Consider the following 25,619-nt stretch of genomic DNA (forward strand, 5'->3'; position numbering starts at 1 on the left):
AAATGTTTCCTGGTCTGATGAGTTTCGATTTTGAGAGATGAGTTTCATATGCTACAACATTCAGATGGTATGGTCAGAATTTTGAGTAAACAACATGACACCCTGCCTTGTATCAACAGTTTTGGCATAAGAGTGCGGGATATTGTCTTGGCTCACTTTAATGGAGCATCATGTAAACACCACAGCCTGCCTGAGAATGGTTGCTGACCATCTCCATCCCTTTATGACCACAGTGTACTCTTTTTCTGGTGGCAACACCCAGCACAATAACACACAATGTCACAAAGTTCAAATCACCTCAAACTGAGTTCTTGAACATGACAAAGAGTTCACTGTACTTAAATGGCCTGGACCAGTGAATCTATGCCAAGGAGAATTAAAGCAGTCCTGAAGGCAAAGGGGAACTAGTGAGGCGTACCCAATAAAGTGGCTGGCATATTAGCCATAACCAAAAATACTCACCAAATCTGAAACACACGTTTCTTGGACTGAGTGTGCAACATAGAAGTCACAACATTAGCCAGGTAACCTATTGAAAGCCTTCCACACTGGAGAGGTGGAGTTTAATGACACCGAGAGTTGTTAATCAATATGGCCACGCCTCTAGCCCTATTATGCAGGTGGATGAGCTACAAAGAAAATCACTCACATGCTTTTGATTAGGGATGGCACCGGTTCTGACATAAACGGTAGTAACCAGACCGAAAAGCAGCGCACATTTCAGTGCTTTATTTCGGTGCTTTTTTTTTCCTGAGCTGTGATACACTTTCTTCTTCCTTACATTTGTATTGGCGGTTGGCAAACAACTGAAAGGTGCATTACCGCCACCAACTGGTATGGAGTGATACACTTTAGATTCTAGCCAATCATTTTACGTTTCTGAGGATAGTAGGCAGGTCCAGGTACGTATGTTCGTTTAGAGCAGAGCTACAGATTAAAAATGCCCAAGGCGAAGCGGTCAAAAGTCTGGCTGTACTTCACAGCAAAATATGCAAACTCAGCAGCCTGCAACAAGTGCTTTAAGCTTATACTGTGATACTGTCAAAGGAAGTAATGTGGAGGTATGTAATAACGACAGGAGAGGTCTCAGTGTCTCAGTCACTCCCACTTTATTAACTGACAGAACATCACATATAGTTAGCGCCAAAATCTCCACCCCCACTTCCCTTCAACTTGGGTGTGAGTGGAGCCACCTGGTGGTCCGCCACAGTAACACCTCAAATCCGATGAAACACCTGGCGATGCATAGCGTTTTTTTTAAAGCCGAGAAATGCGCCGTATTTGATAGCTTGCTGCGAGACCTCACACCATGCACATCTACTGCCGGTGTGGTGCCTGTTTTCGGACCAAGAGTTAGCAACATCCCCCAAAAACCCGAAGAGTAGAGTCCTGGCCCCTAGCCCTGCCAGTGTAGCAGAAATGATGACGGATGATGTTGGCAGCAGCAGCCGTTCTTCTCTGCGTGAGGAGCTTAATGTTGTTCGTGTGTAATTTACGCTGAGTAGGCTAACCATGTTATTACATTAATGCAGTAAGGTGAACTAGCAAACATCATCATAGCTACATGCGGCTGTCTTCTTGTTTGATGGCAGATACTCCCTTCACCCTGGCCAAAAAGGCTAAAATGACCAAAGAAAAAGTGGAAAACAGCTAAACATGAGAGGTTTTTGGACAAAGTTTATGCTTTTTCCATTGTTTAAGCACAGCTTCGAGCCCAGTGTGATACCATATATGCCCCATAGCTGCAGAAAAGGCTAACATTGTTATCTTTTTACAAAAAAACAGCTGAACATGAGAGGTTTTTGGACCAATTTTGTGTTTTCCATTCCTTAAGCACCGGTTTGAGCACCGTTTAAGCACCGGCACCGTTTCTAAAGTACCGGTTGGGCACCGGTATCGGATAAAACCTAAACAATACCCATCCCTACTTTTGATGTTTGGGTTTCTCTACATTGCAGCTCTAGCGGCACCTCTAGCGGCAGCTAGAGTAACTGCAGTTTTTCGCACTTTATCGCTGGGTTTCAGACAGCGTTGTACGAGGGCCCAGCATAAAATAAATAAGAAATCTACTCCAGTAGAGTGCACACATAAAGACAAAGCTTCCTTTAAGTCGGACAAAAATTTGGTAAATTTATAATCATTCATACAGAATATCTATATGCAGCAAATAAGTATAATTCCTCATAAACCCTGGATAATAATCAATAATAATAATAATCAAGTTGAAAGCAATAAATTAGAAATAAAGAAATAAATCAGCATAAGCGAGCATATAAGCGGAAAAAGTGATGGAGCAGAGAAGCAGGCATCCTATTTAATTCATATTCACCACTAAATTTTTCTCATATTTAGTTCATCTGGTTAAATTTTAGGTAACTGCATTGGTTTTGCTCCTAACCAAAACCTTATCAGGAAAAAGTGAAATATGAATTCTGCTATATTTTCCATCTCTAGGGGGCAGCATAGCACTGTGACAGTTCTGGGTCCAGCTTTCTGTCAGACTTGTAAAACTTGAAAGTGAAGCCGTGAAACGGTGAGCTCCGTGTGAAATAGATTGCCTTCTTAAAATTTATAGCTTCGTGTCACAAAACAGCCACAGTTCACCTCCAGGACATCCCTCTGTGCCTCATGCCTGCTCTGCAGCCGCTCCTGCTGAAACCAGTGAAGCACATGAAGGAATCCCAGGAATGATCACCTTGTTAGGCATACACAACTTTCCCCCCTAAGCCTTGCAGCCTGCGGGCCCTATTAGTTTGCTGCTTGGCTTAACACAGGAGAGAGAGATAATACTGTGGCACTTGAGGAGGTTGATTTGTTTGTCCCACAAAGAAAAGCAGCAAACTAAGGTCGTGCCCTGCCAACAATAGCCAGTCAGCCAACGAGGATAAGAAAGTTCCATCTATTCAACTCCTTTCAGTGCTGTGGTCAGCCCCAAGTGGCAAGAAAGTTTTCAATCTGAGTCCTCTACAAAATAAAAGCACTAAAAAGAGATTAAAGAAGGTTTAATGTGAGTTTTAAACAAGAAAAAAAACACATTTAAATGTCAAAATAAGAACAGTTCTCTGCATTATGTTTGAATAAAATAAAATACAATAAAAATAAAATAAAATAAAGAGGACTTTTAGCTCTGTGCTCCTGCTCCTTGCCAGGACTTTTTTATTACCCCAGAGACTGAAGGAGGTCAAACCTGAGCTCTGAAACTTGATCTGGGCCAAAACATGGGCTGCATTTGCTTCATACATTCCAGCAGGAAAAATATTGACCCGCTGAGAACGAAATTAAAGATAGAGCGGCTGTTGACACAGCTGCTTTGACCCTGCACAGATTTTACTCGAGCACAAGGGAAGTCAAAGATCAAATTGTCTCAGCCACATCCAGGAGTTTTAGCGCATTTACTCAAATACTGCAGGACATGCAGTCGGTGGTTTGATTTACTCGACTGTTCATATTTTCCTTTTTTTAATTATATATTTTAACACGACAGACAAACAGGTGACTTTATCTATCTGATTGCTCAGGTTGCTTGCATCTTGCATCATGCAAAACTCCTTCAGGTAGTTTTCTTTTTCACAAGGTTCATGATTATTTTTCTTTTGTTGTTTTACAGCTGTCATTCATGTCTAGAGTTTTTTGATACAAGGTGATTTATGCCGGGGCATAGTCGGTAAAAATTCAGGTCATCAAAATATTCTGAAGAAGATCCTCCTGAGTATTTCTCATAGATCAGTGCTCTGTGCAGTCCAGGGGGAATTAAGAGGGTAAGTAGCAGCCAGGTGCTGATCATCAAATGCAGTGATTAGCTTGATCATCAGCCAGTGTGAGCACCTCTATAAAAGCAGATGTTTTGGCGGCTTGTTGGCCTGGAGCTTTCAGAAGTGTGTTAATACAATGCCCCGGAGAAAAGATGTTGGCAATGATCTTAAAGAAGCAAATGTTGCTGACCATAAATCTGGGAAACGTTATGAGGGCATTTCTAAAGAATTTGAAGTCTATCATCCTACATGGACAAGGATTATGCAGACGTGGAAAACATTCAAGACATTTGCCAAAACTACAAAAAAAAGAGTTGCATATCAGACTCTATGCATCTCAGTTAGCATATTAAATGTTAAAGTTTACAACTGTAGAATTAGAAAAAGATGGCTTGTTTGGAACGGTTGCTTGGAGAAAGCCTCTTCTCTTAAAAATAACATAGCAGCACAGCTTAGCTTTGCAAAGTTAAATTTGAACAAACCAGAAAACCTCTGGACAGATGAGACCAAAGAGAAACTAAATACAGTATATCAGCACAAACACCTATAGTGTTATAATAATAGCCGTCAAGCACGGTGGTGGAAGGGTGATGATTTGGGCTCGTTTTGTAGTCATGGGACCTGGACACCGCACAGTCAGAGCGGACCGTGAGCTCCATGTGAGACCATCTGTCCAGCAGACAAAGCCTGACTGAAATCAGGTCATGCAACAGGACAATGATCCCAAGAACACCAGAAAATCTGCAAGAGAATGGTTAAAACAGAATGAAGGTGCTGCCAAAACCTTCCTATTCTTAGAAACGCATTTATTCGGGAGTATTAAATGCTCATCTTCTCAAACATGCATTTTACAGTGTATATATCATTTATGGATGCAATTTGCACTACTTGCTTACATAGTGTTATCACTGTTGTACATGTAAATTTTTTCACCCCACAGTATCAGGCCCTTACTAAGCGCATGTGGCACTTTATTGTAAACTGCACTGTTTTTTTTATTCTTTTCCTTCTGCTAGTATCTAAAATGTTTTTTTAGCTTCATTGTGCAAGATGACAGTATACTTTTTAAATAAACGGGGCAAGTTTCTGTGTGAAATATGAAACCTAGAAACATTCACCACCACAGCTATGGCACAGTGAAGACCAGCCTAATTTTCATATCTGAACCCTCGAGTGCACTTAAAACTTCTCCCCCTCCTCTCAGTCTAACTAGAAACTTCAACTTAAAAAGAACGTGATGCACAAAATATTATTTAAAAGAAAATGTCTAAAAGAAAGAAAGTCTTGAGAGGAATAGTTGTCAGGAAGTATGCACCAAGCAAAAAACAGGTGAGAGTAACTGAAATTAAGTTTATTTTAGCCTCAGCAGGATTTATGTTGTGTACAGAGAGAGGTAGTGGCAGGAATTTGTCTCGCTCATCCACTCTCCCTCTCACAGAGTGCAAATCATCACAGTGCAGCAAAACATTGATTGTCAGTTTATCTGAAGAAATTCCCTGATTCGGTCCAAGGAGGACCCATAAGGTCCTCACGTGGTCCTTACAGGCACTGCTGATGTACACAGCGGGCACAGCTCATCACAGACAGGTTTAAACATGTTTTAAATCAAAGCGTTTCCAGTATAAAACAGCTTTAATGTGTGCAGCTTTGTTCGGAGATGCTAGAAGAATCACGTTAAGACAGAAAAGCATCTTCCAGAAGATGTGTGAGTAACACTGTGATGTCACTAATATCAAAAGAAACCTGCACGATGAATGTTGATTACAAACTTGTCATTTTACTGCTCATTAGATTATATAAAACTGTATAAAAATGAATGTGTACAAAGTCCCTCATTTACTGTTCCCAAAAAAAAAACAAAAAAAACACAAACCTCTTACTGAGAGGAGATTTTGTATTTATAGCTACAAATAACTAAAAAAAAAAAAAAAAAAAAAAAAAAAAATCCTGGCACATTTCACTTCATATACCCTTGATTTCCAATCATTTAAAAAAAAGAAAAGAAAAGAAAAAAAAAGGAAATATTTTGCATTTAACTCAATGATAAAAAAATAAAATGTATATTCAGATACTGTGTGTAAATGTGACCTATTAGGTTAAAAAGGAAGGGGTCAAAACTGGATATCGGTTACAAAGACAGTACAGGTTTCATTTGTTTACAGTGCATTCAATGCTGGAATAATCATTGACAAGCATGTTTAACCCATTAAAGGAGGATCCACTCAGAGTAGGAAGAACAATGTTGGAAGATGGGGCTTAACGCAGGGATATAAAATGAACATTTTAAAACCGTATTTACAAAAATTTTCACTGGACAGGACAAAACATCATTGCCTTTGTGATTTCACCAATTAATCAAAGAGCTGCTCTAATAATACGGAGTGAATTCATGGACGTTGAAGCTGCTGAAGTGAGGATTTTATTTATCTCACCTAGCTGGAAAGTCTTAATATTCACACAGATAGCTCAGTGTTTACAGGAGCACATGGCACAGCTCTTCAGCCGTTTGGTGTGACAGTGTTGCACATAAAGCAGCTTTATTTCCAGCCTTTTTCCAGAGTTTGTTTATAAAGAGAAGGTCGATAAGAGGTTGTCCTGACTCAAAGAGCGCTTGTACCCCGAGGAAGAGCTGAAGTACGTTTCCCCGTCGGTGCTGATGTCATCGTCTTCGTCGTCATCCAGATTGCTGAGCAGCGAAGCAGGCGAGTTCTTGCGTCTGAACAAACAAAAACAAACAAAACTATTAAGAGTGTTCTTGTTATAATGTGTGTGTGACATTACTAGAGCAGCTCTGCATTATTTGTACGCCCTAAATCTATCCTCTGTCTGAGTGTGAGCTCCTCCTCCTTGCACCTCATAAACTAAAGGTTTGAACAGGGGCAAGGTGGAGCTTCTGTGAGATTATTACATTATGCATCTCTGTGTGACATCATAAAGATCTGAGAGCAGAAAAAACTGCCTGAAACACACCTCTGACTTGTACAAACACCAACTTCATTTTTAACAGGAGTGTTCACCATTGTTACTGTAGGTCTTTAAAAAAAATAAGCAAACGTAACCTGACCATCTACAAATTAAATTCCTACATCAAATTTTAATTTCTGACTTTCTAAGACCCTTCAATGACCTGCAGGAGCCCACCAACTTAACTCAAGTGGCATAATTATTTAATTAGTAACTGTAATCTAATTCATTTCAGATACAATAATGGTAAATGGTCTGATATTTATGTAGAGCGTGTGCAGTCTAAATGAGTATTTTAAGCACTCTACTCTTGCCCAAAGGCACGTCAACATGCAGGAAGGAGCCCAAAAAGACCCCCAGCTCAGCCTCCTGAGCCTCAGCTGCCTGTAACGAGTAATACTTTGTAACAGATTACTACCAACACTGAGCCTCAGTACTGAGAATGCCTGCATTTTATATTTACCACTTTTAAAGCACTGCTCTTTGTGCTGATGATGACAGATGTTGGTTTGTGCTTTTACCTCAACTCGCTTCGCAGAGCTTTGAGCTGACTCTGGAGCTGCTCATTGGCCTCCTGCTGCTCATCGAAGTCTCTCTGCAGCTTCTTCTTGCTGTGCTCAAGTCGGTCAATCTCCTCCTCGGCCTCGTCCATCTGTCTCTTCAGCGCCTTCAGACGCAGATTTAACTTCACGAAGGAGGAAAAGAAAAAACATGTCTAGAGTTAAAAGAGTTCTAAGATCAAATTTTATTTTATTTTTCTTACATGCCTGATAAATTATTAGTCTTGACATTTGTCTAAGTCAAAGCAAAGAGAGTTTAATGACTGTTAGAGTGGGCATGAAGGTAAGGGTTACATACTTGGTCCTTTTGATCTTGCATTGATTGATGTTCTTCCTCAACTTGCATCATCATCTCTTTTACCTTCCTCTCCAGCCTGCGGTTCACCAGCTGCATGTTAGCGCGCTCCCTGAAACACAGGCAATGCATCACTAAACATAAACATGAGCTAATAATTCAGACCAGCGTACATTTTATGACGCAAAGACCTACAAGCTGATCAAATTCTTTAATATGTTTGATCACCCAGAGTCAGACGATCTCCCACTGCAAACTAAACTATACATTTAGATAAGCTCCAACTTTCTGACTCTGTGTCCTAAATCCATGTGTTCAGGTATAAACTTTCATCTGAAGCTTTAAACTAAACTCTCACTGTTTCCTCTTACATCACCTCAACCACAGCACCCCTCAGCTCTATTCCCAGTTGGAGTTCCCATCTCACCTCTCCTCCGCCTCCAGCCTCTCCTCCAGCTCATGTATGCGCTCCTCCAGCTGAGGTACCTGGCCCTCTCTGTTGGACTTCTGGGAGCCTTCTAGATGACTCACTCTGGCCTTCAGATCCTTATTCTAGAGAGGGCGGGGAGAGAAAACCATTAATGTGTTTGACACATGTATGTTTATACCATAATCATGTCTGTGTACAGATAATAAAATGATGGAAATGGACACAATCAAATGAATGTGATGAAAAGACAAATGAAATGAGTGTGTGTTTTGGACTGAGTCTGTAGCTGTTATCCTCCAGACAGGAGTGTGTACCTGTCTCTCCAGAGCAATCTTGTCACACTCCAGGTCCTGTCTGCTAGCCCTCTCCTGCAGGAGTTCATTCCTCATCTGCTCCACCTGTCAAGCCGAGTCCAGACACTGTCATCGCTACAGTCCCACACAGTCTGACAATAGTTATGATCAGACACTGACTCACAGCAGAAACCCACGTAACACCTACTGAGCCAAAATGCTAAACAATAGAAAAGTTAATGCTGTGTGAGCTCTGCTTAATTGGTGAGCAGGATTTTCTTGCTTGACTGCATTCCACCCTTTTATTGTGATTGTGATGCCAAACTGTCAGAGACACAAGGTTGTAGTACAAAAAAAAAAGACAAAACAAAAAAACCCAAAAACCCCACAGGTAGCTGACAGTAGTTTCTATGACCCAAGAGTCAAAACGTCAATACCTGTATTCATAGAAACACAGAATGGCCTCTGTTTCATCTGAAATATAATCAAATCCCCTGATATTACTGACCGATAAAGGCATATTTTTCGCTTTGCAATAAGCTCCACTGCATTCACACCTTCTCGTTATCAGACACTTTCACTCAATCCAACAGACCTGCTACTCTTCATTGTGATCTGGTGATCTTTGAATAAAGCAGAGTTTCTGTTTAAAGGATTGTCTGGTTTCCAGGTGCCTCTTCAGCTTGCTTGGCAACTTGTTGCTCTAACCTGACATCGAGCATTAGTTTCTTTTGTCAGTTTGTTTTCCTTTAAGAGGTGTGGTGTGGGTTACTCTACAACTTGGTGATAAGTTTCACATCATCAAAAATTGCATCCTCCTCTCTAACTCTGATGTGTGCCATTATGGTAAATTTATACGTCACTCATTTTTAGTGCAGCTCAACTAATATTTGGCTGCCACAAATCCCATGGCACACCTGGGCTCCCCTTGAGCCAAACCCACGTCATCTGAGACATACTACTGTAAAGAATATGTCTGTGTGGGCTTTCAGATAGTACAGAAGGTATTAGTGTTTAACAAGTTGATAAGCGAGGATTAACTTAAATATAAAGCCAACAGCAACAGCAAGGCAACTTAACTTACGGAAAACAACAGCAAAAGGAAACATTGAGCCTGGATTTGTCCCCTGGAGACAAAATCCCCCTCCAACACTTATTTTAACCATTCGAACAAAGTAGTTTTGTTTGTATCGAGAATTTTAGTAATATAGCCAAGGGTTGAGATGCTGGACACAGATCCACCATTTCAACCATGTTCAGTTTTTATGCTAAGCTAAAGCCCCTTTCAAACCTGCCAGCTTTAAATCAGCATTATGGTAACTTTTTGGTAAAAGTTGTTACCTGAACCTTATTCGGGTGGACCTAGAAACATTTTAACTGCAGGCAGACAAAAATGACAGATAGCTGCACACAAAATTAGGACTGTTCACACCTCTTATGTATCTTTGTGAGTTGCTCAGCTCACCAGAGAATGCCCTAAACAGCAATAACACACACATAATGATGTTTTATCTCATCAGCTGTTCCTAATTTGCAATAAGATTAAAACATTTGTCTGTGATGCATTTTTCGTGTTCCCAATCGAGGAGAGAGATCTCACTTTCTGAGCCTCAGGGGTGGGGGCAGCTGCAGCACACACACTCACACACACTTGTGATGATGGGATCACAAGGAGTAAGAGATTTAAACATATAAATGTGTCGTTTTCACTTAATCAAGCAGGGTGTATGATGCCAACCGTTGTTGCTAAAAATGTAGGTAAATGCATGTATGGCAAATATCACTATTACTGTGGCACTCTCGTCATTGTTGTAACTATGTGTGAATAAACCTTTAACAAACATTAACATAAATGTCTGACTTGCAGAAGGTTGTTAAGATGTTAGCAAAGACAGAGGTCTGCAAGTCATGCACCCTTTATGTGGAAAGGCCTTTTTGTTTTTTAAAAATATGTCATAAGTTATGAATCCTGTGTAAATCCATCAAACTCAATCCACAAAAGCACTAATGGTACCTCAGAGAACACAGTACTGGGTGTGAGACTTTAGCACATCTGACTGAGAATTAAAGTAAGATGACTGTTTTTTGACAATAGTCTGGTGGCTGTGATGAGTCCATGAGCACGTCCTTCAGCAGCACTGTCTGACAGCAGCTTGAGTGCTAAAAACTCTTCTAAATTGTTTGTATGCAGAAATATATTAAAAAAAAAATCTTGCCACAATGAACAAACTTTAATGAATCTCAGTCTGTGACTGGTGTATTATGTTTTGAATGAACACATATATATGGGTTTTTTTTTTAAAGAAAGAGAGTTGTTTGTAAATGAATCAATACGATGAATAAATTCAACTTGTATTGTTTCTGTGTTTAACGCTGATATTATTAGATATTACAAACACAGATATAAGACCTGTACAGATAATATCATCTGACACTGAAGAAAATAGCGATTAGCACAATTTCTAAAACTATTCCTTCAGTACTGCTGTCATCACACATCACCTCAGTGGATATTGGATCTGACTGTTCAGTGATAACCTAGTTCAAAAGAAAAGGGGCGAATGAAAACTAATCAATACAGCAGTGATGGCTCTTTGTGAGAGGAGCTGAGAATTGGTGATATTTTATGCCAATTAGTGGGTGACAGTGGGCTGCTCTGATGAACGATGGCCCCTATAACTGGTGCACCCAGCACAGTGCTTGAGGGAGCTGAATCAGCAGACTGGAACATACAGCGAAACTAATCTGCTTTGTGAGAGACGGCAGGAGAGTAGAGGGGAGATTACTCTCATTTAGACAGGAGAGGAGCACCTGGTGCCAGGAGAGACGCAGGTGTTCTTCCTGCTGCCTCCGCTGCAACCGCACCAGCCCTCCACCCCATAGCCCTGCACCCACCTCTCTCTCCTCCCCACAGACATTTGAGCACATGCACCAGCACATACCCGCACGCACGCACGCACACACACACACACACTGCTGGCACTCAACCTATTCCACTCTTGCCGCACAAAGCTCGAGTGTTGCCTTGACAACCGACCTCAGCCTCATGCTGAACCAATGCCACTTTGTCACAATGCCACTCTTTCCTCTCTGCAAAGATTTTTTAAAAAGGGGGGACCATTTATGCAGGTTTAAATACTTTAATGAATTGCAATGGGGCTCTCTTGATGTTGCTACTCACTTTATTTAAAATTTTGGTTACAACTTCAAAATACGTGAAGGGAATTTGTCCCAAAGCCAAATCTTAAAAGCCCGCCTTTGGCCCCAATAGTTGTTAAAAAAGAAAGAAAAAAAAAGAACTATCTATGGCTCCATAGTTTTGTGGTATTTTTTAAACTCCAGAGCCAGCTTCCTCCCTCTGATTATTAAGATCTCCCCTATGAACAAACAAGTGTTAAAAGTACATGCACTTTATCTAAATCTTACTTCACAGTGTCTCTGTCAGCAGTTTTATCACAGTGGAAGGAAAACTGGAGCATTTGCTTGCAAGGACGGAAAAAAGAAAATCTGACTTCTAGCACAAGAATGAGATTTGTTCTCAAGCCAAAGTTACTGAAGCATAATTTCCAAGTGCACTCCGCAACCTGAAAACTTGAGACATTTGGCAACTTGCATATTTTGGCTCAGGCGGTGCATTAAGAAGGGTCTTTTGTGGCTGATGCATGAAAATTGGATAGACACTCCTAGACCATGCTGGCGAGCTGCAAACCTGAATGATTATGCAAGATCATCTTACAAAGCAATAACCCATCCACTTTATCCAGACCAGAAAGAGAGAATTTTTGAGTACTGATATTACATGTAAAGACACAGACACTTGAAAAAACCCATGAACCTGCACAAGAATCACACACATCAACTCTTTAAGGACACATCTGAGACCCGAAGCTGTTATATGGAGGTCAAATGTCCCTTTTCATTTAGAGATTAGTGGTTGCAATCATGATGTTAGAAATGGAAGACAAAGCGACAGGAGATCTAGAACTCATTTACAGGCTGACATAAAACAGAGACACGTCTGTGTGTGTACGGACAGGTGAACACTGATGATGAAAACGTGTTGAGTGTTGAGTGTGTTTCACCTGCTCTCTTCCTCGGTCTATCCTGTCCATCAGATTGTCTCCACTTTGACGCTCCTCTTCAAGGTTCATTTCCAGCTGAGCAATCCTCTCCTGCAAAGTGAAGCGGTTACATCTTTATGAAGAGTGTGTTTTGCCACCACTGCTCTCTGTAAATCTTCACACAAGATTGTGCAAAATTAAGATTTGCCTTTAAAAAAAATTTTTTAAGTAAAAAATGTTGAAAGGATACTTCTGGTCTTTTGCAATAATTTAACAAAGCAGTCATTAGTAGCTTGTGTACCTCCATGAGTTTGACGTGTCTGGATTTTTCCTCTTTAGACAAGGCGTTTTTCTCAGCCTCAGCTTCAAGATCACGAACTCTTTTCTCTAGCGTATTCTCCTTGACCAAGGCCTCATCTCGCTCCCTCTGAGACTGTCGCACTTCCTCCTCCCGGCGCAACAACTAAAACCAGAAACATTTATATATTTTACTATGATCTTATGACATACATTTTATTTCTGGTCCTTGAACATTTGAGCACTTTTAAAATAGTGACATTATCTTTTTCAGCATCAACTCTAATCTTATCAAGTGTTACTGCTGAAGTGATGAGCAACAGTTAGTTGCTGTTTAGCGATAGTATTAATATGATATAATATACACTCCCCTGGGTGACTAATGCATCCAGCACAGTAAGTGTTTCCCTCAGCTGCAGTGCCCCTCACAGCTGGAAAACTGCCCTCACTGCTTAATGCTAAGACAATGGAAATTCATCATCTGCCCTCTTTTTACTCCCACAACAGATATTTGCCCATTAGTGTAAAATTGTTATGTGGTTATTCATGTAATGATCTGAACAATACTTTAAGTAAGGCACTGCATTGTTAGAAGTATAACTGGATAGTTGTGCATCTTTTATTGGATCTTATTTTGAAATTTATGCGATTACAAAATCTGTGGAGTAAAACTTCTAACTTCAGGCTGTCGTCATAGTCGACATAAAAAGAGATTTATACGTACAAGATGCTCACTCGATAATTCAAGTAAAGAAGGTGGATGTATGTAGCCTACACTTCATATGGTAAAGGACTATTGGAACGTTTGAGAACAGCTGGAAAATGTGGACTGAATGAAGCAGTCCAGAGCACTGAATTTCTTGGAAAAGGTAAGTGGAGGAGAAGGATGTGAATCAGCCAGCACAGCTTTCACAACAATGATTTCACAGCGCTAACATCCTCCTCTTCCTGTGCACCAGCAGGATAAAGATATCATAGCATGGATGCTGACAGAAAAAAAAAAGGAAAAGCCTGGACACTGACCTTATCTTGACAAATGAACTCTGCTCACAACCACATTGCACATACAGACAGACATGCAATGTAGAGCTGCATGTTCACCCAGATCAGCAAATCAGTAAAACTAAAGGCTGGCCTGTTATACATGTGAAAAAAGCCTGCAACTAATGACTACAGGTTTCAGAGAACAGTTCACATAAAAAGGCCTGTCTTTTTTCTTCTTCTTTTTTTTGAAAGGCAGCCCCTTGTGGTTTCAAGAAAAATATTAAGGCAGAGCCTGCCAATACCTCTTTTTAAAGGTACCCGTGGAGTTTTCATTATAAACAGGCACTGCTTTGTTTACAGCGTTAGAGCTCTGGGACACTGAGTGTATCCTTAAGGACTAGCAAGCATGTTTAATACATTTCCTACCTCAAGACCTATTAGCAAACAGCCATTTTTGAAATCAGCATTGTTTACAGTCATCATCTTTTCTTCCTGTACTGGCACATTAGTTCCAACAAGTTCTACCTCACTGTGCAGTCAGGAGAAACGTGTACAGAACCCTGTGAATGTTACTAAAGCAAACAACAAAAACAATATTCACTTTCCAGAACTAGATTTCATTACCTCTACATGGTACCACTGAGTATTCTTTTTGCTGTGTTTACACTTTTTCACACATTCACTAATACAGGAAAGTGTCAAATTTTTATGCTCTCAAAAGGTTTAAACTCACTGCTAATCAGTTATGATTATCAGGGTTTGCAAAATCGCTAGCCCGACGTCCCGCAGCTAGCGATATCTCCGGTCGGGCGACCAAAATCTATCTCAGCCCCGCCCGTCAGTTATCATATAGCCCAACGGGCGGGGCTGAGATAGATTTTGGTCACCCAACCGGAGATATCGCTAGCTGCGGGATGTCGGGCTAGCAATTTTGCGAGCCCTGATAATCATAACTTTACACACAATGTCTCGCACAAATGATCTACCAGAATTGCAGATATAACACAAAATCTTAACCCAGTGATCTATGTACCATTATCTGCATTACTCACTGATGCTATACACAGTTTTTGCGTCACACATTGTGACATTTCTCCAGGACCAAACTGTTTCAGAGGTCACCAAAAAGAAAATCTTAACTGCCCTACCTCCATATATAAATATTTTATGTATAAATAAAACAACTTAAGGCAAGCTCATTTCAACATAAATGATTCTTTTTCATCAAAAACATTCTTCACATTCCAAAGAGCTGACAATGATAAACTGCACGACTAAAAACAATGCCAAGGGGTCACACACAAACAGAGCTTTTCTATTACTTGAATTGGCTAAATTCTTTCACTTTAATATTATGCTTTGGGTTTGAAAGGGCAGCGGGGAGCATAAATACCTAAGTGCTGACATCACTCTCTGAAAGTAAAGATTGATGTTGGTAGGAGTGCTCGAACTGGCTGACTCAGAACAATAGCTCATAATGTGCTGGTCTGCATGGAATTGCTCAGATAGGCTGACTGATAACAGCCTTGATCTGGCCACTGTGTCATTTCTTCTTACTGTGTTTACCTCATTTTGTAGGGTTTTGGTAGTCACCAGGTACTTCTCCAACTCCTGTCCTCGCTCTTTGAGAAGCTTCTGCAGCTCTGCCAGCTCCCGGCGGTTCTTCTCCTTATAAATATCAATCTGCTCCTGAAGCTCGCGAGTGGACGACTGGGATGCCTCCACGATGTCATTCATCTGAAGGTACGGTGACAGGGACGGAAGAGGCAAAAGAAAGCAAGATGTTATGAAAAAGTAGGGAATTTTAAAGATAATGATGTGGTTCAGATGCAAGTTTGATAGTATTTTATCATTTGTTCGCACATTGGACTGGACTCCTTTTATAGAGTTATTATATAACATGAACCATCTCAAAAAAATAATGTTCTTCTGGAAAGCCTCCTTTAAACAGGACCCTTTATACACCTTTTATTATTGAACCCTCAAGGTAGCTTTAGATGACTCACAGTTCACAATAATCCACCTTAATCTAATACTGGGCCCTGATGCAGCCCATCACTTCATTCACTCTTCAAAACTATGTTTTTTTAGCTATGAATCATGTGCTAGAGATGACTATACTAGGGATATCCATCTCTAAGATTAAGTAATTTGATGAACTCTACATGTTAAAAATGAGTCAACATCGCTCTTTTAAATAAAAGGTTTATTATCAAAGTTTTCTTGGTTACTCTGCTTTAGTAATGAGTCTGGAAAATAATTTTTGTAACAAAGGTCAAACTGAATAAGCACACGGCCTCCATCTTGTTTGCATAATCTAAAATTCTATTCTCTGCATAACAAAAGCAGACATTTGGTGTGAAATTCATTCAGATCAGTGTGAATAAGTGAATAAACAAACACTCAGAGACTCACCTCCTTCTGAAGTTTTTCCACTGTACGATCCAGCAGCCTCCTTTCATCCTCTATGTCATTCTTCATGCTCTTTAACTGCTCCTTCTGATTTCTCTCTTCTTGAAACCTCTCCTCCAAATCCTTGTGTTCATTGTTGAGTTTGGTGAGGTTTCTCTGCAGAATGACACAATAACAAATGTGTCAAGTTGTGCATTTGCAACTGTATTATCTAACACAGTGAAGTGTTACTAATCTTACTTGCACATCCTCAAGTCGGATGGTCAAAGCTCTGTTTGCACGTGACATCTCCTCTTCTTGCTCCTTAATTTCAGATAGAGATTCTTCAAGTTGCTTTTTCTCTCTCTGTTAAATGGACATTGTTGCATATGAGACTGTCATTTAGTATAAATATAATGATGCTACAAGTGACTGTGTAGAACAAAACTAATAATAGTTGCAACTCTGGAACTCCATCCCTTACCTCCAGTCGACCAACTTTATCCCCCAGCCTGCTCTCCTGCAGCTTGGCTTCGTCAATAATTCGGTTTAGTTTGGCCACCTCATTTTCCAGCTCCTGCGCCCGTCTGCGGAGTCTCTCGACTTCTTGAGTCAGACGTCCTGCTTGGCCCTCTGCTACACCCTTGGCTGCCTCCACTTCTGCCTTCTCTTGCACCACTGTGGCGCTGCTCTGCAGATCAGAACAAGACACAAGGCTTCAGTACAAAGGAAGCAGCAGTCTGTGACACTCAACAGAAAATGGAATAATGAGGCATGATGGAACATTTGAGACCAACTCAAATACCTCATAACGGAAGCCATTTGTAATACTCAGTCCCCCAGTGGCCTTCCTGTAATTCTCTTACACCTTATAATAAACCACAATTGGAGGTAACTAAATCTGAGCTTTTATTAGCTTCTGCTGATTGAGGGTCAGCAGGCTAGCATTGCAGACCTGTTATGCTAGCCTGCTGGGTTAGCACTACACTACTACCAGGGATTAATACAGACTGTTGTGTGGTATATGTCTGCAGTTGTAACACAGATGAAGTTTCAGGTGCACCAGTCCTTTGAATTTGCCTTATGCCCAAATCTACTAATGCAAATCCTTTAACTCCTACATTTCAGGGTGGAGTAATGACACTAGTCAAGAACAAGCTCTAGCTGAAAACGTATTCCAAATTTTTCAATTCCCTTGAATCATATGCCTTCAAGATTGTAAATTTCTTTAATCAATGCCAGCATGTTTTTCTGACAGGTGAAAAACAATGATGTCAAACTCCTGGAAGTGGAGCTAGAGCACATCTCGCACATCAACTCATGTGCAAGTCGTTTTGTATTGTGTTGGTAAACTGTGTTCAGACTCAAAGATAAAACTGTTGTACAGATGGGAAAACACATGTATGCCAGTGTTTTGTCCAAGAGGATGAAAGCAAAATCAATAATGTAGTAGTAAAGAAATTGTTATTAATATCCATCCACAGGGTGGAGTGCTGTGCAGAAGAGAAGAAATGGGAGACACCCAGATATATATGTCAGTGCGCGAGGAGACAGAAACAAAGAAAACTGACTACAGTAGAACCACACAACAGGTTTCAGTTGCGCTTACACCCTTCTACTGAATAATGTCAGCAGGCTACAGGCTTGTAAAGGTTTGTTTGGAAACAAAAATGTTTTTTGGTATGGAGGTGGAATGTAAGGAAACTGGTTTAGTAGTTTACAGCCTCAGTACAGCGAGGTATGCACGTGTATGGCCGTGAACACAAAATTACAGAACAAAATCTGTAAACTCTATTTGTCACCATTTTAATATATGACAGAGGTGAAAGTGGTGAAACATTGAATACATAAAAGAAATGCTCAAGGTGGGAAAATGTGTGAAAGGACTGCGATAGTACAATCATACGGGTCTTTCTGTGCAGGTCTTTGTTATGCATCACACACTCTGCTGATATCCAAGTATGACACTTCAGGTGTGTTTGTATGTGTGAGTGTACTAATGCACAAAAGCACACAAGGCCTCCTGTGTTTAAGAACCAATTGATTGAAAATGTGATCTAGCCGGTGAGACATAGATGAAAGGTAAAAATGTAAGAACGCAAACAATGAAACCAAAAACTGGTTATTCATTCTCTGGCACTTTCTTACTGAAGAGCTACAAACACCTTCCACAGTAGCAGCATAATCACAGAAAGAGTGTCATGTCATAATCTAACCTAATCTAATCTTTGAAAAAGATAAAATCTACTAACAGTTTTTCCTTAACTGCAACATGGAAAAGTTTCCTTTTGTAAATTGTCGGACAATTTATTTACAATTTTAAAAAAAAATGTTTTAAATGTCTCGTCACCCCCTGAATGCCCTTTCATGACTGATATAAAAGGTGCTTGTTGGTTAGCATATCTTGTCGTCACCATGTGTACAAAGAGGCACGTCCTGTATTAAATACGCGATGGGTGCCTCCCAGTTTCAGGCCAGTCAGACCTGTTTTCCGCTGTCACAACATAACCGCCCTCATCACCCACTCACTGGATCCTTTAGTTTGGTCAGACAAGCAAGAGGCGGGCTCAGAGCAAGAAGGTTCTGGATTTGAATCAACCAGCCGCCTGAGCCTTTGGGTGGGGAGTTTCTATGTTCTCCAGATACCTGCAAAGATTCCTGCCAGGTACCCTAGCTGCCTCCCACAGTCCAGACATGTCTGTTGGATTACCTGGCAAGTTTAAATTGGCCACTATGACTATGCATTGGCTTTGCAAGCCTGTCCAGGGTGTATCCCGCCTTTCACCGTATGACAGTCGGGATAAGCTCCAGCAACCCTATGATCCCCAACTGGATAAACAACAAGAACATGAATGGATGCCTGGATAGATGGATGAACCACAAAAAACATCTGCAGATTTTATAAAAAAGAAAGGAATTTCCTTTTTATAACATAATACAATTTCTCACCAGCACAAACTGCAGCCTCAAAAGTGGCCAAGTTGAATAAACACCTGTCTCAGGAAATATGACATATAGTGCTATTTCCAGCTTCTACCTTGGACTCTACTGCCATGGCTTTGTTATTTATATTGTACTGAGACTTGGTCTACTGGTTTTAGTTAAATCTTTGGTTGCATGTACCATCTGAAACTTAACATTTAAGAGCAACTGAGCTTTTGGCTCACAAGGATTCATCTACCTGCCTCCCTAGCCACCTATCCACATAATGTAAATGATAATAGTTCCCATTCTTTGCAGGGTGGATGTATCTTTATCAAATTCCATTACATTTTTCGCTTGATGTGCTCCCATAACCTGGCATCTGGTTGAATAAATAAATACTCAGTTTTTTGTGTAAGTTTAGGCTAAAATGTTTGAGATGATCAGATGTTCTGTGTCAAATTGTGTTACAGCAGCCCTCCAAATACTGAAAACTAATTAAAAAGCTGACAAATCAGTTTTATAGACAACAAATTCTGGTAACCATCTTTATGACCACTTTCTAGGAAGATTAAACTCTATAATAAATGTGGATTTACCGATTAAATTACTGATTAAAATGTGATTGTGTTGAGGGCAATAAACAAAGCTGTAACTACAGTAATAAAGGAATAACGTGTGGCATGATGGTGTCTGTGCTCCATTTCTGCATGTCCCACTTCCCACATTGGGTCACGTGTTAAAAACATGAGCAAAGCCACCCAGCCAGAAGGAGAGAGACCCTTCTGCTGTCTGTGGGAAGAAGTGGGAGGGGATGCAGTGACACGATTAGTCAGTTTTTAATGAAAAGTTTCCCATCTGCATCGTTAATTTATTTTGAGTGACTGCACTATAACACATTTATCTCACAATATCAGCACCTCTGTGCCAGTCTTTTCAGGAACACCTGTGAACTTAAGCGTTCATACTGCTAAAGGAAAAATCTTTTTTTATTTGGCTCTTAGAGAAATACTGAATTTTAAATTTCTTCAGGGTTTTACTGCCTTAATTCTCTTGCTTTTCACTAGTACAAAAAGTTAATCATATGTTAAAGCAGTATTAAAGTTTACCCAGCAATCACTGAAGGATTAGTACTAAAGAAACCTCACATATTATTTGTTTATTTTGTCTATTTATTATATTCATTTATCACCACTTCAACTTGTGACCAACAACACAAGCTGACTTCAGTATATTAGTGAAATATCAAAGAAGAATATGTATTAAGATTATACTGCTGTTACACTTGTCCTTCTACCCTAAACTCAAAGATTGACTTGGGACCTCATGTGTACTCTAACTGTTTACCTAGAGTTGCACATTAACTAACTTTGTGCGGTCTTTCAAGCGACTCGAATGCTCAAGTAAAGCGAATACTTAGAAAGGTCGTTTGCTACAGTGAAATCTTGGCTTAGCTTTTCCTACCAACCTATCAACAAACTTCAGAAAAGAGTAAAGAGTGAAATCCTCAAACAGCTAAAGTGCTGATCATGTCAGAGTAACTTCTATACATCACAGATGAATTTAAGATTATTTCATTGAATATAATGGATTATTTAGTACATTAACTTTCACCTAAAATGCTTGGGGAACAAGTAAACAAATCAAAAATGCAACTCTAATACATTCAAGGTACATGTTATTTTTAAATATTAGATTTACAGTAAACAGATAGAAAGGAAGCTTCTCCAAATAAAGACATTTTCCACACAGGGAGCTGCTAAAATGTCATCCTTTCTCCCCCCCCCCCCCCCCCCCCCCCCTCCTGATTCCTGGTGTTGTTCTTTGTGTTTTGTGTTTTCATTCAGGGGTTTCTTTTCTGCAACTTGAAGATTATAATTATAATGATTAATAGATGTACAAAGAACAAAATCCAAGAAAACCTATTCAGGTAGTACAAGTATATACAAAGAACACTACTGAAAGACTCTGTTTTCATCAAGGTGAGACTTTGATAAAGACTTTTTTTTTCTTCCAAAGAACACCATAAAAAATTTTTTACAAGAAGACAGACCGTCTCGGTAGTGTTCTTCGGATACACTTGTACTGCATAATATTTAGCATGCTTTTCTTGGTTTTACTCTTTGCATAACCACCAGCCCTACTGAAAAGCACTTGTTAGAGCAGCCATTTGAGCCACATAGTGCTTTTTAAAATAATATTAACATGTTTTAAAAGAAATGCATTACATATATAATATGTAAAAACAGCTTGGGACTCAGCTAAGAATTCACCATTCAAAATTTATCACCTCCTCCATCTCCATCTGTGCAGGTACAACAACTGATTCAAGACAGGAAGCTAAGTCAGATGGAGCAGTCACCAAAACATTTTTGGCTTTCCCTTTAGATGAATTTGCAATAGAATATATTAACATTTGTTACCTTCCCAACTTAGTCAAAACAGAGGTTAAAGGTATGCAAATCTTCTAAAATAAGCACTAAAGGCTACAGGAAGTCTTTTATACATTGTCAGTGCACAAAACACCAGAGGGAGTGTTTGATATGTTATTTGCATTTATCGCGTGTCACTTGCTTATTCTAACTAATCCTGTTCTTGTCACTGTGGATTTTAAGTTTTTGACAGCTAGATAGATGGAGTTCTTTGCTGTCCTTGTTGGAAAGGAACTACTACACACACGCATAACTTAAGAAAATAAAACTGCCCAAGGTCATGTAGAGCTCACAGCCTTTTCTGCATGATGTCAGATTATCTGAACTTAACCCTGATATCAGGAAATTAAACTTGAAAAACTTATTCGGGGAGTGCAGAAGCTGTGATTTGGTTCAACTACTCAAAGTATGTATTACAAACACAACAGCTATCTTTAATTTAAAAAACAGATACCTGACAGACACCCGAAACTAAGGTTAACTGCAACAGAGGACCTGTCATGTACTAATGAAAGAAAGGATTGAAGTACAAATTAAAATGTGAAACCTGAGAAGTACTGAAATCTCCTTGGGTAAAAGCGTAATCAAATATAGTCTTGTCCTCAGAGAAATGTGAGTGGAAACCAGCTTTTAAAACAGTCTCTGTGCAAAGCCCCTTTGAAGGGATGTAACAACCAGAAGAAATGGCACCAAATAAGTTCTATAAGAGGCACTGATGTTTCTTATTTAAGGAAAATTCAAAGCAAGACAAAGTACAGCTGAAGTAAAGCATTCTGAACCCCTTTTTGATAAATAAATAAATTACAAAGCCTTTAACAAACAGTGGTAACACTGTTTGTTCACTCACAGACCACTGAGTGTCAGTAAAATCAGGTATCACAGTCCAGAATAAAGTTCAATCAAATGCTGAGCAGAAACAGAAAGAGACCAGAAAACTGCATATTCCAGTTTTTTCAGGCCAAAGTTGACAGAAATTAAATAGAGCTATGAGTGAGAAAAGAAACACCCATAATACACATCCCACACAACAAGTCAATCCAGAGAATTTACAACAAACGCAGAGACCTCAGCCCACACATCAATTTACTATCACATTTAATTTCATGTGGCGAAGCAGCCTGCTGGCATTAATCCAAATACAAGATGCAAAAGTATGAAACAGGTTCAGATTCCTCTCTTTGTGGCCAAGCCAAACAGAAAGCAGAACAACAAACATCTCTGCACATCTCAACAGGAGATGAGTGTTTTACTTGACTTCTGTGAGATGTTTTAACAGATTGGGCTCCTGCAAAAACAATAAATACAAAAATCCTAGCCACTGCCTAGTTTCACACAAACCTGACCCATGTATAGCTGTGCTGCAACATTTTCTGAACTGAACACCTACTGAGTGAGCTGCTGGGTATTTAGTTCCTGGTTTTCATAGCTTTTAAAGTAATCAATCTATAAAGTTATCACCACAGCTCTTTGAAGACCAAGAAGTAAATCGCCTAATATTTCAACAAGATATAAACTGCTAATTCCTTGCCATCTCTGTCAAGATAATCATTTCCTTCCTTGCTTGCTGTCCTGCATCTCATGCCTCTTCTTCCCAGTCGCCTGATAAATCAGCTCCCAAAGCTACGCTGGGAAATACAGAGCTATCATCAAACACACAGACTCATGCTGAAGTCTTTACTTTCAAAACAAGCCTGAGGGGGAACTCTTCTCTGAGCTACACAAGTTTGATGATCAGACAGAGAGACTTCAGTTCACACACTGGCAGAGATTACTGAAGAGGCAGGCTGAGATAGAGTACAGGCCAGAAAATTAACCGCATTTAGGTCCACGTGAGATCACTGTGGAGTGTTGTGTGGAAACTGTGGAGTTAGGAAATGAAGAATACAGCATTTGGGATTGAGGTTAGAGATGAGAGCGTGATAACAATGTGGCTGTGTTACACACTGTGGTTTGGATCTGTAGGTGAAACATAACAAGAGCTGGAAATGATGCGATAAGCACAAGGCTCTGTCTTTACAGTTAGGAAGGGCTGAGACCTTTTAAAGCCTCTAACACTGAGAATATGGAGCACTGTAGCGACGGAGAAGCAACTGCAGCACCCTGAAGAGGAATAAATGAAAATATCTGAGCCTCTCCTGCAGATCGGAGCGGGTACACTATAACAAAGCTGGAGCTGAGTCAAGGAGGAGGTCTACAGGATGCACATTCCCCACTCTAACCCCAACATTCCTGGAAACGAACCCTAATCTCTACTCACCACACCTCATCTTTCTACATTTTTCACATACTAGCACATGTCTAGTTCCCAATGAGTACATATCTTTAGTTACAGAACATTAAGAATGGCGCTATGCTGGTTAAATAAGCGGTGGCTAATTTACCTAAACAATAAGACCAACGTTTTTCAGCCTAGATAAAATTCCATACATTTCATCTCATCAAAAACAATGTAGCTTTTAAGTTGAGACACAAAGCAGCCCCCCACCCTTCTTTCACGGGGGTCAGCCTTGCATCCCCTCTCTTGCAGCATACTGACCCACTTATTCTGCATGTCCCAACCCCCGCTGCTTTTATTGTGTGAAACAAACTCATCATTCATCAGCAACTGAGGTCCACAATTACCCCCACTCTTTCAGAGTGCAGAGAGAAGAGGGGACGTGACGCGATCAGGAACAGCAGCTCATTAGATTAGTGATGGCTCGTCACTGCAATTAACTAATATACAGAGGGATTTCGCGTTCCACTTTCCACCATTCCTGTCCACAAGAGCAGGTCTGGTCACCGCAAATATCAGGGCCAACAAAGAGGAAGGCACCTAAACAAAGGTAGCACTTCAGTTAGAGGGCAGGGTGAAATACTCAGACAATTTCACAATATGTATTCTAGCTATGACTGCAAAATTATTTACTTAATGTGTCATTTACATGCTGGCAGGACTGTCTATTTAATCAAAATTTCTATGCCATTACAATTGAATTACAAAAAATAAACAAAATAAAAAACAAGATTACTGAGATAAAAGAATTACATTGTTGCTTTGTTGACTTTTGATAAACAAAAAAGGTAAAACCAATTCAGAAAAACTTTTGTCCATTGTGAGGCTCCTTGAAAGAAGAGTTACTGTGTTAAACATAATACTAAGCAATCATGGGTATGATTTTTTTCTTTAATCGGGCAGCCTTGCATGCTGATTTGTTTAGATTTTTTTTTCTCTCTACTTGCATGTTGCCCAGCATAAACAACATATATTAAACTGGTAAAGGGACGCCACTCCTTTAGATGGATACAATTTCATATTCTGCATAGTAATCGATACACCAGACTGGAGAAAACGTTAATTCAAGGAAAATAAAGGAATCAATTCAACAAGAGGCAGCTTTTATACCTCACAAGACAAAAAACAATGACCTTATCTTGCCAAATGTTTACAATGCACTGAGGGTAAATCCCTGATGACCTCAGGCGAGCAGTACCTCTGTTTAACAAAAGGAAGTGTTCTCATAGAGCCTTGTTACACAGCAATGCTGTGGACCCCCACCAGGCCTCCAGGAAACTGGGAACAAGGACTAGTTCCACTCGTGAAGATAAACAGGACACACGTGGGTCACAAAAAACAACCTACTGACAACAATGCATCTTCAGTGCCATTCAAAGCTATTCTTCTCATCTTCTCCTATTTCTGAAACAATCTGGAAATCTGGAAATATTATTTCCAGATTAGTGCAAGTGTGGGTGCAAGTGTAACACAGAAAACTACTGATGCACTCCAACTTCTGGTAAAAAATATATATACTAGTGGCGCAGAATAATACGGAATGGTTCAGATTTCTTAAGACAGTTGTGAAGCTTGCCAGAAATCATCATAATAATGATGATAAAACTTTCTCTGCGCTATAATAATGACCTTGACTGTAAGGCAATACTTACAAATACAGACAAATGTTTCTAAATTGTATTAAAAAGTTCTCCTTGTAAGAAGACTAAGCCATTAAGAAAGACTTCGCATGAAAAATGATGATGAGCAACATTTAAATGTTACATAGTGTTTCGTTTTCATTTTATCAGTTTGCTTTGTTGACTCAGCTCATCCACAATGAACTCAAGTGGAGGTCAATTTCCACTTCACTGAAAAGAACAAACAACTCACATCGCACAACTCTAGACTGAATTGATGAATATTTCAAGGTTTAGTACAGCACATGCTAAAAGACGAGTTAGCAGCAGTTTTCTACATTTCT

The 25,619-nt window shown here is 39.8% G+C and overlaps 1 protein-coding gene across 3 annotated transcripts in view; it reads right to left on the minus strand.

Annotated features, from left to right (window-relative positions):
• Positions 1–1,279: 1,279 nt before the first annotated feature.
• Positions 1,280–25,619, minus strand: part of cgnl1 (cingulin-like 1) — a 36,099-nt gene continuing 11,759 nt past the window's right edge. For 2 of the 3 annotated variants that reach the window (XM_085158741.1, XM_085158748.1), the window contains exons 9-19: positions 16,512–16,718; positions 16,289–16,393; positions 16,052–16,204; positions 15,203–15,373; positions 12,657–12,818; positions 12,377–12,466; positions 8,316–8,399; positions 7,999–8,123; positions 7,575–7,683; positions 7,238–7,401; positions 1,280–6,468 (exon numbers count right to left, since the gene is read on the minus strand). In XM_085158741.1, coding sequence (XP_085014867.1) covers positions 6,318–6,468; positions 7,238–7,401; positions 7,575–7,683; positions 7,999–8,123; positions 8,316–8,399; positions 12,377–12,466; positions 12,657–12,818; positions 15,203–15,373; positions 16,052–16,204; positions 16,289–16,393; positions 16,512–16,718 — 1,521 coding nt within the window. In that variant the 3' untranslated portion in view covers positions 1,280–6,317. The remainder of the gene's footprint in view (positions 6,469–7,237; positions 7,402–7,574; positions 7,684–7,998; positions 8,124–8,315; positions 8,400–12,376; positions 12,467–12,656; positions 12,819–15,202; positions 15,374–16,051; positions 16,205–16,288; positions 16,394–16,511; positions 16,719–25,619) is intronic. The other variant, XM_085158756.1, reaches the window with a different exon arrangement.

This window comes from Neolamprologus multifasciatus, chromosome 1, assembly GCF_963576455.1.
Source record: "Neolamprologus multifasciatus chromosome 1, fNeoMul1.2, whole genome shotgun sequence".
NCBI classification, from domain to species: domain Eukaryota; kingdom Metazoa; phylum Chordata; class Actinopteri; order Cichliformes; family Cichlidae; genus Neolamprologus; species Neolamprologus multifasciatus.